We start from the raw sequence: 12,841 nt of genomic DNA, 5'->3' as shown, positions 1-12,841 counted from the left end.
GGTCCCCTAGAAGACTGGAGAGGACCCTGCGTATATCACGAGTTTTTAGACACCTCCAGTCTAAACTCATCTCAGGGTTCAAACGGTCATGGAAATACTGTGCTCGGGTGATTGAAGCTGAGGCTAAAGGACACCCAGACAGAGGAACGAAGCCAGTGAAGTGGTCACAAGAACTCGTGCCCTGAAGCCCTAGAGTCACACAACAGTATGTATCAACCTGTGTCTTACAGGGCAAAAACGGATGACGATGGCAGGCCGGGGGTCATGGACTCAATGACGTGGAGGCCGAAACACCAAATCTAAGCCAATAGCAGTAACTACCGTGGAACATTTCGGAGTAAAGAAATCAAGCGCTGTCGTATTTCGAATGGTAATCTATTTGAAGCACAGGATAGATAGACTTTGGTCGCCATTGTGCAGCAGCAGCAGCAACCGGAACCTAAACCCCCTAATAAACCCCCTCATTCAGTTCGATAATCGGGAGCGTTAATTGCCTGCTTTTGCTGTGCTGTCTTGTGGTGCGTTGGTGCTGTGCTATAGCCTGTGCTGCGAAACTGGGGATGCATTCCCGGGAGGATGAACCTAGTTAAAATAAAACATCCCAGCTCAATGGGACCAAGACAATCGTTCAGATCCAAGATTCAAGATTTGGAATGGGGGGACCTCGATTGAGCTAAGAGAATTGGGACACGACAAGACAGACAAAGGAAAACTTACAGTAGCTACCCTCTTCTTCACAGCGTAAGGTAACCGAAAAGTAGTAGGTAGTTGAGAGTTGCCCTCCAGAAGCGCAAGCATGACCAATTGAAATAGAGACCAGTATCACAGATCGCGATGCAGGGCAGGGTTCTCAGTAGAAGATGGGAGTGTAACATTGTAGATGGAGATGTAGACGGTACTCGATCAAGACCTCTTTGTCCCCGCGGCAGAAGATGAGAGAGAGAGATTGACCCCAGTTTCGCATCTGTCGCCGATCTTTGCTCTTGTTTGTGTGTGTATGTATGTACAAATAACAGTACAGGACAGGACAATCTCCTCTTTTCGTCCGCGGAAAATGGAATACACAAAGCGCGCGCGCGAGTCGGGGGTTATCGCAAAAAGGGGTGTCGTTGTCGTTGTCGTTGTCGCTTCTCTCTCTCTCTCTCTCTCTCTTGAGATTCTGGAAAAGAGATTCTGGTTGACGAGGACGATCGAGACAACGCCGCAGTTGCAACGGCCATCGGGTGAATCAACTGGCGCATCGACGCTACTTAATAGTTGAGAGGGAGACCCGACATTAACAATTAAAACGGGCTGGCAGCTTCCGAGACAAAATGGAGCTTTGCGTCTAAGTGAGAGCCTCGCGATTGGGCAGACATAATTGGGAGGGGGACACAGAGAAGAGAGACAGGTCCTAGCTAGCTAGCTAGGTCCTAGGTCCTGGGTCCTGGCCTGCAGGGCTGGCGTATGCACAGTAAGTGCTAAGAAACTCCAGCTTAGTAGTTAGTCCAGGTTCTAGGGTCAGTGAGTGTCGTGACTTGACTTGGCTTGGTTGGCTTGAAAGAGGCTCAAAAAAGAAAGTCGTTGGCGTCATATGAGACTGGGGGTGGGGGGTGGTCCCGCAGAGGATCCATGATGGGCTGTGGTCATGATGCCAACGATCTCTTTTTTTTGTGTATTTGTCTTGTCGAATAACTAATCTTTGGAGGCAAAAACTATTTGATCTACATTTCTATTCTCAGTTAGCAATGTGGTCTCTTTCAGACACGGGATCGTTGGGTACTGTTCAATCTCAGATCTCAGTCTCTACTCTCGGCATCAACAGTAACAGTTCAAAGCGTTGGGTCGGGCCAATCTACGCATCATCGTTTCTCTCAAGCCTTGCACTTGTCACCCAATAGTCTCGAGGGTGTGGCGGCCCGGATCGAGATGCGGCCAATCCTTTCCCTCAACCTGTCAGCCTCCCTTGTGACGATTTCCTGTTACAGCGAGACAAGCAGCAGTTCTCGTTCTCGTTCTCTGCTGCTGCAGCCTGTCAAGGCACACAACGTTTCCAGCTTCCCGGGGCTGCACAGCGAAGCACAGCACATCACAGTACGCATGGTACAGGTACGGTGCACGAGTTGAAAACGTGCTTCCGAGTAAGGTGTGCGACGTATTTCCATTCCGATCATCATGAGAGGCAAACAACATCTACTGGATCTCTGTTGGCTGATTAGCCGCCAGACGTGATCAGACCTCAGCAGACTGCCATGACTTGTTGTACCTGTTCTCTGGAATGCCCTTTTTTCTCGTCATGAGCTAGGGAACCGTACCCCAGGACCCTTCTTTGGATGACGCTTCTTTATAGTGTTGTTCCCTTCGAAATTAGTTAGACCAGTTCGCACTCGCAAAATGTTCCAATTGTTCTAGACCTTCTCCGATTTCTTGGTTCCCCGAATCGGGACTGACTTTGCTCTGTTGTCATTGTTGAGAGCCCGTCCCTTGGCGATGCCGAGTAATGGATGACGAGTGACATTTGATTCTTCCGCTTAGTTAATACAACTTCTCTCCTCAGGCTGAACTTATCATCAAGACTGATCATGTTTGAAAACGACTGCCAAGAAAGGTAATTCATCACACGACCTTTTTCTGTTCCCATATGTTTGATTCTCTACAATTCGATAACTAACAAAAGAGCCCCATCTCGAACCGCTAACCTCGAGCTCTAACTTAGGATCCTGAATTCAACCTCCCCACATTAGCTGAGCTAAGCTCTCTCTGATCTGATCCTCCCTTAAGAATCTCTCTACTTATGAGCATTATTCTCTTAGTAAATACGATCAATACTTTTAACGTCACCTTAATTTCTGTCTATCTCTAATAGGCAAATCTGTTATTCACCAACGGCTTCCTCCGTCTACTTGTTCCATCATCACATCCCATTCCCGTCCCATTCCCGTCCCTTGAGCTTGAGCCTGTTAGAAACGGTTTGTCTGTGCATAAGCTTAACGTCCCGTCCTTTCGTATAGCTCCCCTGCTCATGATAGCTTCTCGTCCCCGAACAAGCTGAGAGGAACCGTGAAAGTCTAGGGCTTATCCCACTAATTCAAGCTCAAGCGTTTTTGAGAGCCAAAGTATTGTCGATGTTACTCCGACCGATCAATGACCTTGACGCCCCGAACTTCAGCCCTTGCAGGCGGCAACGTTTACAACGAGAGATGCAAGAAAGCCACAAGGGGGTCCCTGACGTACTAGGGACGGTTTGGAGAGGAAATGGAGTTTTTTGCTTTGCTCTGAGTAAAGAGGCAATTGGACAGACGACACTCGATGCAGCGGGGAAGCTGAGGTGCTTTTTCTGACGTTGATGCTACGTTTTGGTTTTTGCTTTCTCTTTTCTTTCTCCTCTTTTTCTGTCTACTCTTCCCTTGTTGACCCTTTTCTTTATTGATCTTCTCTTCTTTTTCTAAACTTCAAGCTGATCCTATCTTTATCAACATCACATACTGGTACATACTCGCACACCCATCATGTCTTCCAACACCATCTCTCAACTCCCCACTCTAGAGCAACGGGAGACTATCACCGCCCGCTTGGAAGACCTCGTCACAGCCATTGAGTCTCATTCTCAATGGACTCCCCCCAATGTTGATCGTGGCCTCTTCCACGTCTGGGACTTTGTCAAGAGATCTCACTATATCATGACTGAGCTTGACAACATTGCTGCTGGTCGAAAAGTCCAGCACCCTGAACAAATCCCCAAGAACGAAGGTGGTGAGTAGCAGAAGCTATCTTGTCGCTAACCTTTATGGAAGAGTATGCCTGGGCTTACACTATCTTCTTTGTAACAGTCGCTTCTGGTTCTGAAGCTGCCCTCGCTTCCTACACCGACGTTTGCACACGTACCATCACAATCAACGAGATGATTCAAAATCCTCGTATGCTCGTCATGCTCGGTCTCTCCAACGTCGACTTTGGCTCCGCTATCCAAGAAAAATCAGCAGCCGTCAAAGAGGCGATCAAGAGCGCAAACTAGATCTGATCTACTCTAGACCTGATACACGAATGACGTTGTAGAGCATGCGTCATGCGATGATCGTCAGTCGTTACAGGGTTGATCCATGATGGAGTAAAAGGGCGAACATATTTTGGTTTGACATTGGAAAACAATTCATGATTCGAAAAAGAAAATCCAGAGAGAACAAGAACAAGCAAAAGTTTACAATCGGGGTTCATTCTTTGCTGGGCCAATGGAGGTTCAACTCGATAGTACGAGATGCCTAGTTCAGCAGATTGGATCTACAGCCCAGGCATCTGAACGATAAAGAGAAGAAACAACGCATCGTGACAGATTCGTGAGTTTCCCTTTTTGTAATTGAAACGTAGAATGAAATGGCATTATCATTCCTTAGCTATTTAAGCCTAGCCTAGCCTATTCATGCTCTTCCTCTCAGGAGAACAGAAGAGCAGAACAGTTGTCGTCATAAACAGACCATATCGGTAAACTAAGCATCATATCATCCTGTATGGTCTGCAAAATGCCCTTACCCAATCTCGATAACTATACACATGCCTCCCGTTCCCATGTCCAATAAACCCGCCCATGTATATACCTCCCCATGATTGTCGCCCAAACGAAAAGGATATCATAGACACATCATGCTACCGAATGTGAAAAGACCAATACAGCTGATTACACATCAGATCAACTTCTCGCTCGTCATCATCTCACTCCAGCCCAGCGCCCCTTGGCTGTTGTCGATGGCCCGAGGGTGAGTCGACGACCGATGTTCCCAAAGCAGACACAGCTGCAGAAAAGCACACTCAGCATCCACATGCCCGTCTCAAGTGTCTTCTGCTGGGCAAGTCCACCGAGAATGGGCATATCTCCATCGCCTGCCATTGTGGCATTAACCAAATGCCTGAAAGGAACCTGAGTAGGCGCCGGCATCATATCTGGATTCACGCCGAGGAGCACAACCGACCCTGCGAGTCCAACAGCAGCGGAAAGCAGAAAACCAGGCTTAGAGCGGTCGATAAGCCACCACAGGAGGGGATTGACAAGTGCCAAGGTCAGTGACACCTGAAGGGTGGACGCCCAGGCCACTTTGCGCTGCAGGTTGTTAGTTATGCATAACAATGACTTTGTCGTTGGCTGACTTACAATCGCGAAGACAATTCCAACAAAGGCGCCGATAGCCCGGACAGCAAGCGCCCAGTCAGTGCTTGGGTCATCATCTTTCGCTGAAGCACTGTTTTCTAACACAGCTTCATCCCCATTGTCGCCGAACGAATTCTCCCATACCCGATCAAACCAAGGGAACAGCGCGCCCAGTGCAACACCAGCCAGACCCCAAAACGTCAAATGGCCCCAGTTGTACGTAGCACGAGACGGAAGACTGTCCGACTCGTGGAAGCGCGATGTGACTAATACGCCATATCCCACGCCGAGAACGAAAAGCAAAAGTCCTCTTAATACTAGAGCACCACCAGATGGAGAATGCTTTAGAGGTCCAGCGGGTTCGTGAACTCGAATCGAGGACCGGCGACGGATGTGATGTGATCGATCCTTCAGAAAATCAAACGTAGCGTCGTCGATGCTAGGTCTCTGAATGGGTGTCTGAGCGCCAGTTCCCCAGGGTGTATCGAGTTCATCGCGATCGGCAAAGACACGGTCGCGAGAAGAGGACGTCGTGGGGGAGTAGATTCCGAAGAGCGTCGAGGAGGTCAAATTCATGAATGACTGAGGCCTGCTAAGACCTGCGCTCGCAGGCTCAGGAGTTGGTTGTAGGAAGCGCGCAATGTTGGGATCTGGAACAGGCGCTGGAGTTGAAGGGGACGAGTTCTCGCTTGGTGGTGTAGGAGTCGTCAAGCCGAGATCGAAGGGTCTTCGAGGGACGGGACGAATAAGAGGAGGACCATCGTCGGCCATTTTAAAGGTAAGGGATTGTATAACTGACTGTTTTGGTTGTTAGGAACAGACATGAAGACGATGGTGAAGGGCAGCAATGGTTGGTTTATGAACGAGGCTCGGGTTCAGCTGAAGTGAGCTGAAACCTGCAAGTCTCAATATTTGGACAATGCAGTGCAACTATACTCACACAGTCTCGACCAGTCTCAGCTTAGTATGGATCCTAAGCAAATATTGGTGTAGCTTCCGAGGGGAGGGATTGTCTGTCCCGGATAAAATAAAATAATTTGAAGCTGTTGGGGTCCACCACTTACTTTCACAGCGCGAGCTAACGAGCACAGGGCCTAAAGCTAGTTGGACCGGGATATCCGAAGCAATTCAAGCGATTGAGGATGAACGGCAAATGCTGAGAGGAATTGAAGAGCTTCAAATCAACTTGTTGAAGCTGTTACAGCGAGGTTGGGGATCGAGTGGCAAAGAGTAAGTAAGACAGGAATGAAGAGATGGGTAAGAGGAAACAGAAGGAGGACAGTTTAATACCCAGCCCTGAGACCCCAAAATAGAGAGAGTATAGTCAGTACCTGAGTAAGAGAGCAATAATAAGAGCAGTGAGAGAGTGAGAGAGAGGAAAAGGAAAAGAAAAGAGAGAGACGGCACGTAGTTAGCCTCAACTGAAAAGGGAAACGAATGAGCTGAACGAGGTTGTCGGGTTCGCTCCATCTCTCTTCACATGCTCACAAGACCAAGGGACGGGCAGTTTCACGACTAAGGGCCCCCAGGAATTACGTAGATGTGCCCCATTTACATGCATCAGCAGCTGTTGAGGGCCCTGGACCCCTGTGTCTTTTAGGTGGGTGAGTGAGTCCCTTGCTGCCCCCGCCTAGTTCTGTAGAAATGTCACTGATGGTGATGGAGAGTCAATAATGATGAACTTGATACTCTATAACTCGATAATATTATCCATTGTCCGCTGTAAAGATGAACTCTAGACATTGAACATATCGTCCTCAGCGTATAAGTACTAGCTAGTGCCTGTTGTTGACATTCTTTGATCGTCATCCTCCATCCAATCCCGTCTATTACCCCACATTCAAAGCGCCTCAAGCTTGAATTCGAGACTCCGTGGTTGGTCAGACTAAGGTAATTCTGCTTTGACTTGCATTTGTGACCCCCTCGTGATTCAAGTACATCCATTAACTCCAGCAGTACAAACAAGATCAGCCATCCCCTGGAGCCCTGAGCTGTGACCCAAGAGTCCAAAAGGGAAGTCCGCGGTGCGATTCAACTGTTGATACTGCACTGCAACTCTACACACGGAATCCTGTACTGTATGTAGGTGGCATTTTCTTGACCGGTCTGACGTTGGCGTAAACTCAGTGACTGTGGCGAGTTCAATGGCATGCTTGGTTCGATTTGCATGTGATTCTGGGCACATAAAACCACTGACTCTCGCTCACATCACCACCTCCAATTCATTGCATATCTGACATTAGTTAATAGATTGCTAGCTACCACTGTATATCACAACAAACGCAAATATCCAACCAATAACATGCATGCATGCATGCATTTTTAACACCCTGTTTTACTCTTCATCGCTATCACTCTCCTCTTCATCCTCATCTTCCAGCTCATCCTCACTCTCCTCAACTCCCTCTGGCCGGGGTATCATCATAAACGCCGTCATGCATGTGATTCTGTTTTGCGTCTCATACGTCCCCAACAACTCTCCCTTGCCCTCCTCTGCCTTGTCGCTACCCTGCAGCTCCGGTACGCCCACCCGCCAAACGCGGACCCGTCCATCACTGCTCCCGCCAGCTACGTACAGCGTCGAGTCGTCCTCCGCACTCGGCACCACCACAAAGTCCTTGATTCGGCCCTCAACTCCGCCGGCTTTTCCGCCGATTTGGCCCATCAACTTGGCTATCGGGAGCTTCTTGTCCTCCGACTCCGGTTGTGTAAGGTCCGATTCCTTAGTTGAGAAGAATAGGATGCGGCCGTCCTCTGTAGCAACCGCCAATAGTGTCGCATCCCCTTCCTTGTCAAGTGCAACGTAGAAGAACTGGTGCACCTTTGTTCGGATTGATCCCATAATCCTGCATTTGGGTACACTGTCCATGCCAAATGCAACAATATCCCGGTCAAATCCAACCGCGAACTCATCTGCTCCATCAACGCTTCCCCAAACAACTCTTCGGCCCTCTCCAGTAGAATGCTTTCCCTCACCAGCCTCCTGCAGCATGTCTTTGCTAAAGTTCAACACTCCAGCCTTCTTTCCAGTCACCAAGTTCCACAATCGCATTGATCGCTCGCCCTTGCTGACGCTAATCATAAGCTTCATACTGGGGTGGATGGCAAAATCGTTGACGCCAGAAGGTGTACCACCGAAAGGCGCTGTGTCGCCGCTAGGACGGCCTTGAGGCTTAGGAATAGGTGCCTTGATGTTGCTAAGTAAAGACCAATCCCGTGTTCGTGTGACCGCAATTGTAGAGTCTTCGCTCGATGATAGTAGCTTTGAGCGTGTAGGGAAGCATAGCGATGTCACAGTCGAAGAGTGATGAAGCAGCGTGCCAACCTCTCGGTTCTTGGGGTTCTCGAGAATTGGTCGGGGAGCGACCTTGGCCAGGATCTCCTGGTTCTTTCGGCTGGGGGGATGCGCCGACAAGTTGTAGACGTTTACCCGCTCATCAGTGCTACCAGAGGCAAGCATGACCTTTTGTGTCTGTCCAGGAACGGGCGCTGAAATGGGCGACGCAGCGACGCAGCGAATCGCCGAGGTATGAGCATTGAAAAGGAATGTGTCGGCGAATTCAGCCTTCTCCTTTCCTCCAACCGTCACTGTCAATCCGTGAAGAATTCGGTCGTAGGAGCCGACAACGATCTGGATAGTCTCGGGCGCATTCGAAGGTTTCGAGGTAGTAGTAGACTTCTTCAGCGCTGAAGTCTTTGCCTTCACAGGCTTTTCCTTAAGAACTTGAGCACCCTTTGCCTTCTTCTTGATCGAAGGCTCAGAAGCAGGCTCGTTTTGAGCGATAGCTTGTCTCTTGCGTTTGGCCATTTTGTCGAATTTATTATGATGTTCAATAGTCGCTGCAGAAAGCTTCGATTCCCAGCTACGAGTCCAGGACCGGGAAAAAAAATATTGGGAGATAAGATAAGAGACTGCACTGTATATGTGCATAACCCCACCATATGCATGACTTTCACCATCCGGAAACAGGACCTTTTCTTTCACCAGAAACATTCTGGACGCTATCCGCTGAGTATATTCAAATGTATGTGCACTATGGCAGTTCTAAATCCCTTCACCAATGTCTATTTACCGGCTTGATCCTCCGTTCTGGCCCCCAATCTCTCGCTCGACCATTTCGATCGAACCTAGACTGGGGAACCTTTTGGAAAAGTCCTGAATATAATCATCCTTCTCTTTAGCTGTCATGTCCACCATTTGTTGTCTGGGAAACTCAATCAGCTCTTCCGTCGATGTTTGGGCCCGTGTGGGCTTTTGGGGTGATGATGGTCGTTGGCCAGTAGGCAGACTATTGAGATGCACTGGCTTCTTTGGAGCTGGGGGTTTCGCCGGAGGTTTGGATGTAAGAGCTGGGGGTGCAGAAGATGTCGAAGAAGGACCTCGTGCTTGAGGTGATTCGACCCGTGTTTTTGCCACCATCAAGGGCTTCTTGGGAACTCCAGGAAGAGGCTTATCGGGCTTGTTGCCAGTCTCCGGAACATCAGTGTACTTTCCGTAACCTTGGGCAGTTCTTTGAATGCTGGCCGGCTTTTGGTCTTCATTCAAGAGACTCTGAACCCTGTTCTGAATGCTGACAGCTCGGGAAACTCCCCCGATACTCTTAGGCGGAACTGGTGGTCCGCGTTGTCCTGCAGCAACCCGCTTTCGATATTCGGCTTGTGCTGCTTCCACGCGCTGTTCCTCCTCCTGGAGCTTCAGTCGTTCCATTTCCCGCCTCATTTCAGGTGTCATGCGATCCTCGTCGTCGTGGAAATGACCATCATCACTGCGTCCATCAGTTGCCTCAGAGCCCGCGATAGGAGTGAGATCACGACGTGCCATATCCCTTTCTGGCGAAGGGATTCTTCCATTGTTGGGGGAGCTGCCTTCAAATCGCTTAAATGCGTCACCGAATTTTCCTGCCAGAATATTCTTATTGCCAGAAAGCGAAGTCAAGCTGGAACGCTTGCTAGATTTGGTTCGCTCCGAATCCTCCAGACTTCTCAAGAACTCCATATCGCTCGACGTACGTGGTTCGTCAGCTGGCTCTTGGTAGGGCGAGCGAGATTGAGGAGGTCGGCTTGATGAGCGTGACGCAGCCTCTCTTTCACGCAGAAAATCCAGAGTCGTACCCTCAAGATTCGTACTGGCAGGTCGTGGCCGCGAAGGGGCTGGCGAGGCGCGAGCAGCAGGTTCTAAGAAATCAGCACGAGGACGGCCGCCTTCGAGTGAGGGCCTCGATGAAGATGGCTGACGTTCATGACTAGGCTGCTGAAAAGCCGAAATTCTTTGTGAGACTGCAGCACGGGGTTCCTCTGCATTCCACTGCGCTGCACTCGGGTCAACCTGCCTTGTAGCGCTGCTGGAACGAGAATATTCAGCGATTTCGCGCTGAACAGGCCGTTCCACATCCCGGCTGAACTTCTCAGGTGGAGGTGTCGAGGTCATCGTGCCAGTCGAGACATATCGCGAGTTAGATTGAGAAGAGATCGCCTGCAGCTCGGGGTTGTTGCTAATGATGGACTGCGCCCTGCTAATGTCGGGTCTACTTGGTGCGGATAAAGTCTTAGCAAGCGGGGGCTCCAAGGGAGGTGAAGCAACTGCAGCATGGTGTCCCACAGGCGTGACCGAGTGTGTTCTAGACACTGGCTTCGGTCGAGGGGGTTCGGTCTGCGGCGCTGCGAATGCCTCGTCGGCCAGTTTTGCTGTCACTCTTTCGTTCAAATCAGATGGCGTATTGCCGCCTGTGGGTGAGATAGGTGAAGAGACATCAAAATCGAATTTGGTGCCTTGATCATGCAATAGTGAAAATTGATCGAGGGTAGGGAATCTTGAGGAAAGTTCGTCAAATCCTTTGGAAGCAGGTTTGGAATCAAGGGCAGCAAATGGGTCTCCCTCAGTCTTTCTCATCGGAGAAGAATCTGGCTTCTGGGCTACCTTGGCTGGAGCCGGCGAAACTGTTGGTCGTCCTCTTCGCATCGGTACAACATCAGGAATAACTTGCTTCTGAGGTTCAGCTCGCGTAAACACGGCACCCACAGCAGGAGTTTGTTCTGGTTTTGGGGCCTTGGGTTGAGGACTATCGGTTCTTGCATGGGATTGCGGACGACTGTAAATCTGTGACCATTGTTATTTTGAATTCTTCTTGGGATAGCCGTATACCTACATCTTGAACGGGAACATCACGTCCTTGCATGGCGCATCCTTCCTTTAGTACTTGGAAGATATTAGGTCGATCTTGTAAGTTCTCCCTCAACATTGATGCTGAAACCATGTTAGCCCTCAAACAAACAACCAGGCCCAATGAGCATTACCTATCAATTTCTTGAGCCTGTCAGAAAATACAGGGTGGCTAGGGAATCTGTAACTGGCATTCAAAATAGCCAATTGGCCCTGGTCCTCAAAGGGAGTAGTGTAATAGCACAGCTTATACAGTAAAACTCCCAATGCCCAAATATCAGATTTCTCGTTTATGGGTTGCTTGCGGTATACATCGATCATCTCGGGACTTCTGTACTGCATTGTGGTGTGCTTCTGTACATCTTCATCCATAAGACGACATTCGGTGACGGTAGTGGGGGCGGGACGAGGTGATGCGGCTGAACCGAAATCGCAAAGCTTGAATCGTTTGGACGATCCTCTGGCGGTAATAAGAACGTTTTCGACTTTGATGTCGCGGTGGAGAAGTGGTGGTTTTAGGTAGTGCATGCACGCGACACCCTCAGCGATGTCGGTGAAGATGTTGAGGATCTCTGGCTCCGTTAGGCGGTGTTGTAGCCTGGTGTTCATGAAATCGATCAAGCCACCGCCATTGCAAAACTCCATGAGCAGAAAAACTTCGTATCCCCCTCCTTGAAGCTCGGAGGCATGCGAGTCGATGTATGTGACGATCGGTCGGTGGCCTTTCAGACGCTTCATTGTCTCAACCTCGATGCGCATGCCCCGCAAGGTATCCTTATCGGGGACCGCAACTCGCTTCAAGACAGCCTGATCGGTGCCGTCGACAGGCTTGGCCAGCTTGACGAGGTAGACATGGGCGAAGCCTCCCTCGGAGAGATATTTCTGAATCACCACGCGGTGGCTGCCAACCTGGATCTTGGTGCCTGGGGCGAAGGTACCAGCCGGAGCGCCTCCAGGGATGGCCACAGGAGAGCCGTAAGGGGCATGGTGATGATGCTTGTTGGGCATCATATGCGCAGGGGGGTATTGGCCGTGTGAAGCCATCGTGAGCGGGAATATAGACGATTATCTACGATGACAGTTGAAGAGGATTTCGAGGATGAGGGAGATGACGGCGACCCCGTCCAACAGGGAGCGAGCGAGCGAGCTTGAGCCAAGAAGCCAAGAAAGCGTCTGGCGGTCGAAAGGGGGTCGAGGAGATTCGATCGGGGCAGAATTGAAGTGAAAGGAACGGCAAAACTGGCAATTCAAGTCATTGGGATCAAACAAATGCTGAGTATAAGAGTGATTTAGAACGGTCGCATCGTCAAAAACACATGGCCCCTTGGCAAGTTGTTGGAGGTTGCAGGCCTGACCTTACCTATCATAGGTTCGATGCTCAGTGGCTTAGTCCCCGGATCAAGGGACTCCACTGCCACCTCACATTCCACTCCATTTTCTGATTCATTGTTTCGACAGCGGGGAATTGTCGGTAAATCCCAGCCCGAATCTAGATGTTGAGATCTACCAACTTTATTCCAACTAAGGACATTAATATTCAGGTAGTTTTGCGAACTACTAAT

General features: G+C 49.8%; 4 protein-coding genes across 4 annotated transcripts; 1 reads left to right on the top strand and 3 right to left on the bottom strand.

The window, feature by feature from the left end:
• Window positions 1–3,488: 3,488 nt before the first annotated feature.
• Window positions 3,489–3,994, top strand: J7337_009565 (uncharacterized protein; the record flags this gene model as incomplete). Its single annotated transcript, XM_044827160.1, has 2 exons — window positions 3,489–3,732; window positions 3,810–3,994. 2 exons carry the CDS (start codon window positions 3,489–3,491, stop codon window positions 3,992–3,994), a joined length of 429 nt encoding a protein of 142 aa, XP_044677754.1.
• A 687-nt stretch (window positions 3,995–4,681) lies between these two features.
• On the bottom strand, window positions 4,682–5,890 carry J7337_009564 (uncharacterized protein; the record flags this gene model as incomplete). Its single annotated transcript, XM_044827159.1, has 2 exons — window positions 4,682–5,071; window positions 5,123–5,890. 2 exons carry the CDS (start codon window positions 5,888–5,890, stop codon window positions 4,682–4,684), a joined length of 1,158 nt encoding a protein of 385 aa, XP_044677753.1.
• A 1,564-nt stretch (window positions 5,891–7,454) lies between these two features.
• Window positions 7,455–8,927, bottom strand: J7337_009563 (uncharacterized protein; the record flags this gene model as incomplete). The annotated part of the gene is made up of 1 exon (XM_044827158.1): window positions 7,455–8,927. The coding sequence occupies one exon, from the start codon at window positions 8,925–8,927 to the stop codon at window positions 7,455–7,457; it is 1,473 nt and encodes a 490-aa protein (XP_044677752.1).
• Window positions 8,928–9,188: 261 nt separating this feature from the next.
• J7337_009562 (uncharacterized protein) lies at window positions 9,189–12,323 on the bottom strand (the record flags this gene model as incomplete). Its single annotated transcript, XM_044827157.1, has 3 exons — window positions 9,189–11,216; window positions 11,266–11,363; window positions 11,414–12,323. The coding sequence occupies 3 exons, from the start codon at window positions 12,321–12,323 to the stop codon at window positions 9,189–9,191; spliced, it is 3,036 nt and encodes a 1,011-aa protein (XP_044677751.1).
• Window positions 12,324–12,841: the final 518 nt, after the last annotated feature.

This window comes from Fusarium musae, chromosome 7 (genome assembly GCF_019915245.1).
Source record: "Fusarium musae strain F31 chromosome 7, whole genome shotgun sequence".
Classification (NCBI taxonomy): domain Eukaryota; kingdom Fungi; phylum Ascomycota; class Sordariomycetes; order Hypocreales; family Nectriaceae; genus Fusarium; species Fusarium musae.
This window is presented reverse-complemented; position numbering and strand designations above follow the sequence as displayed.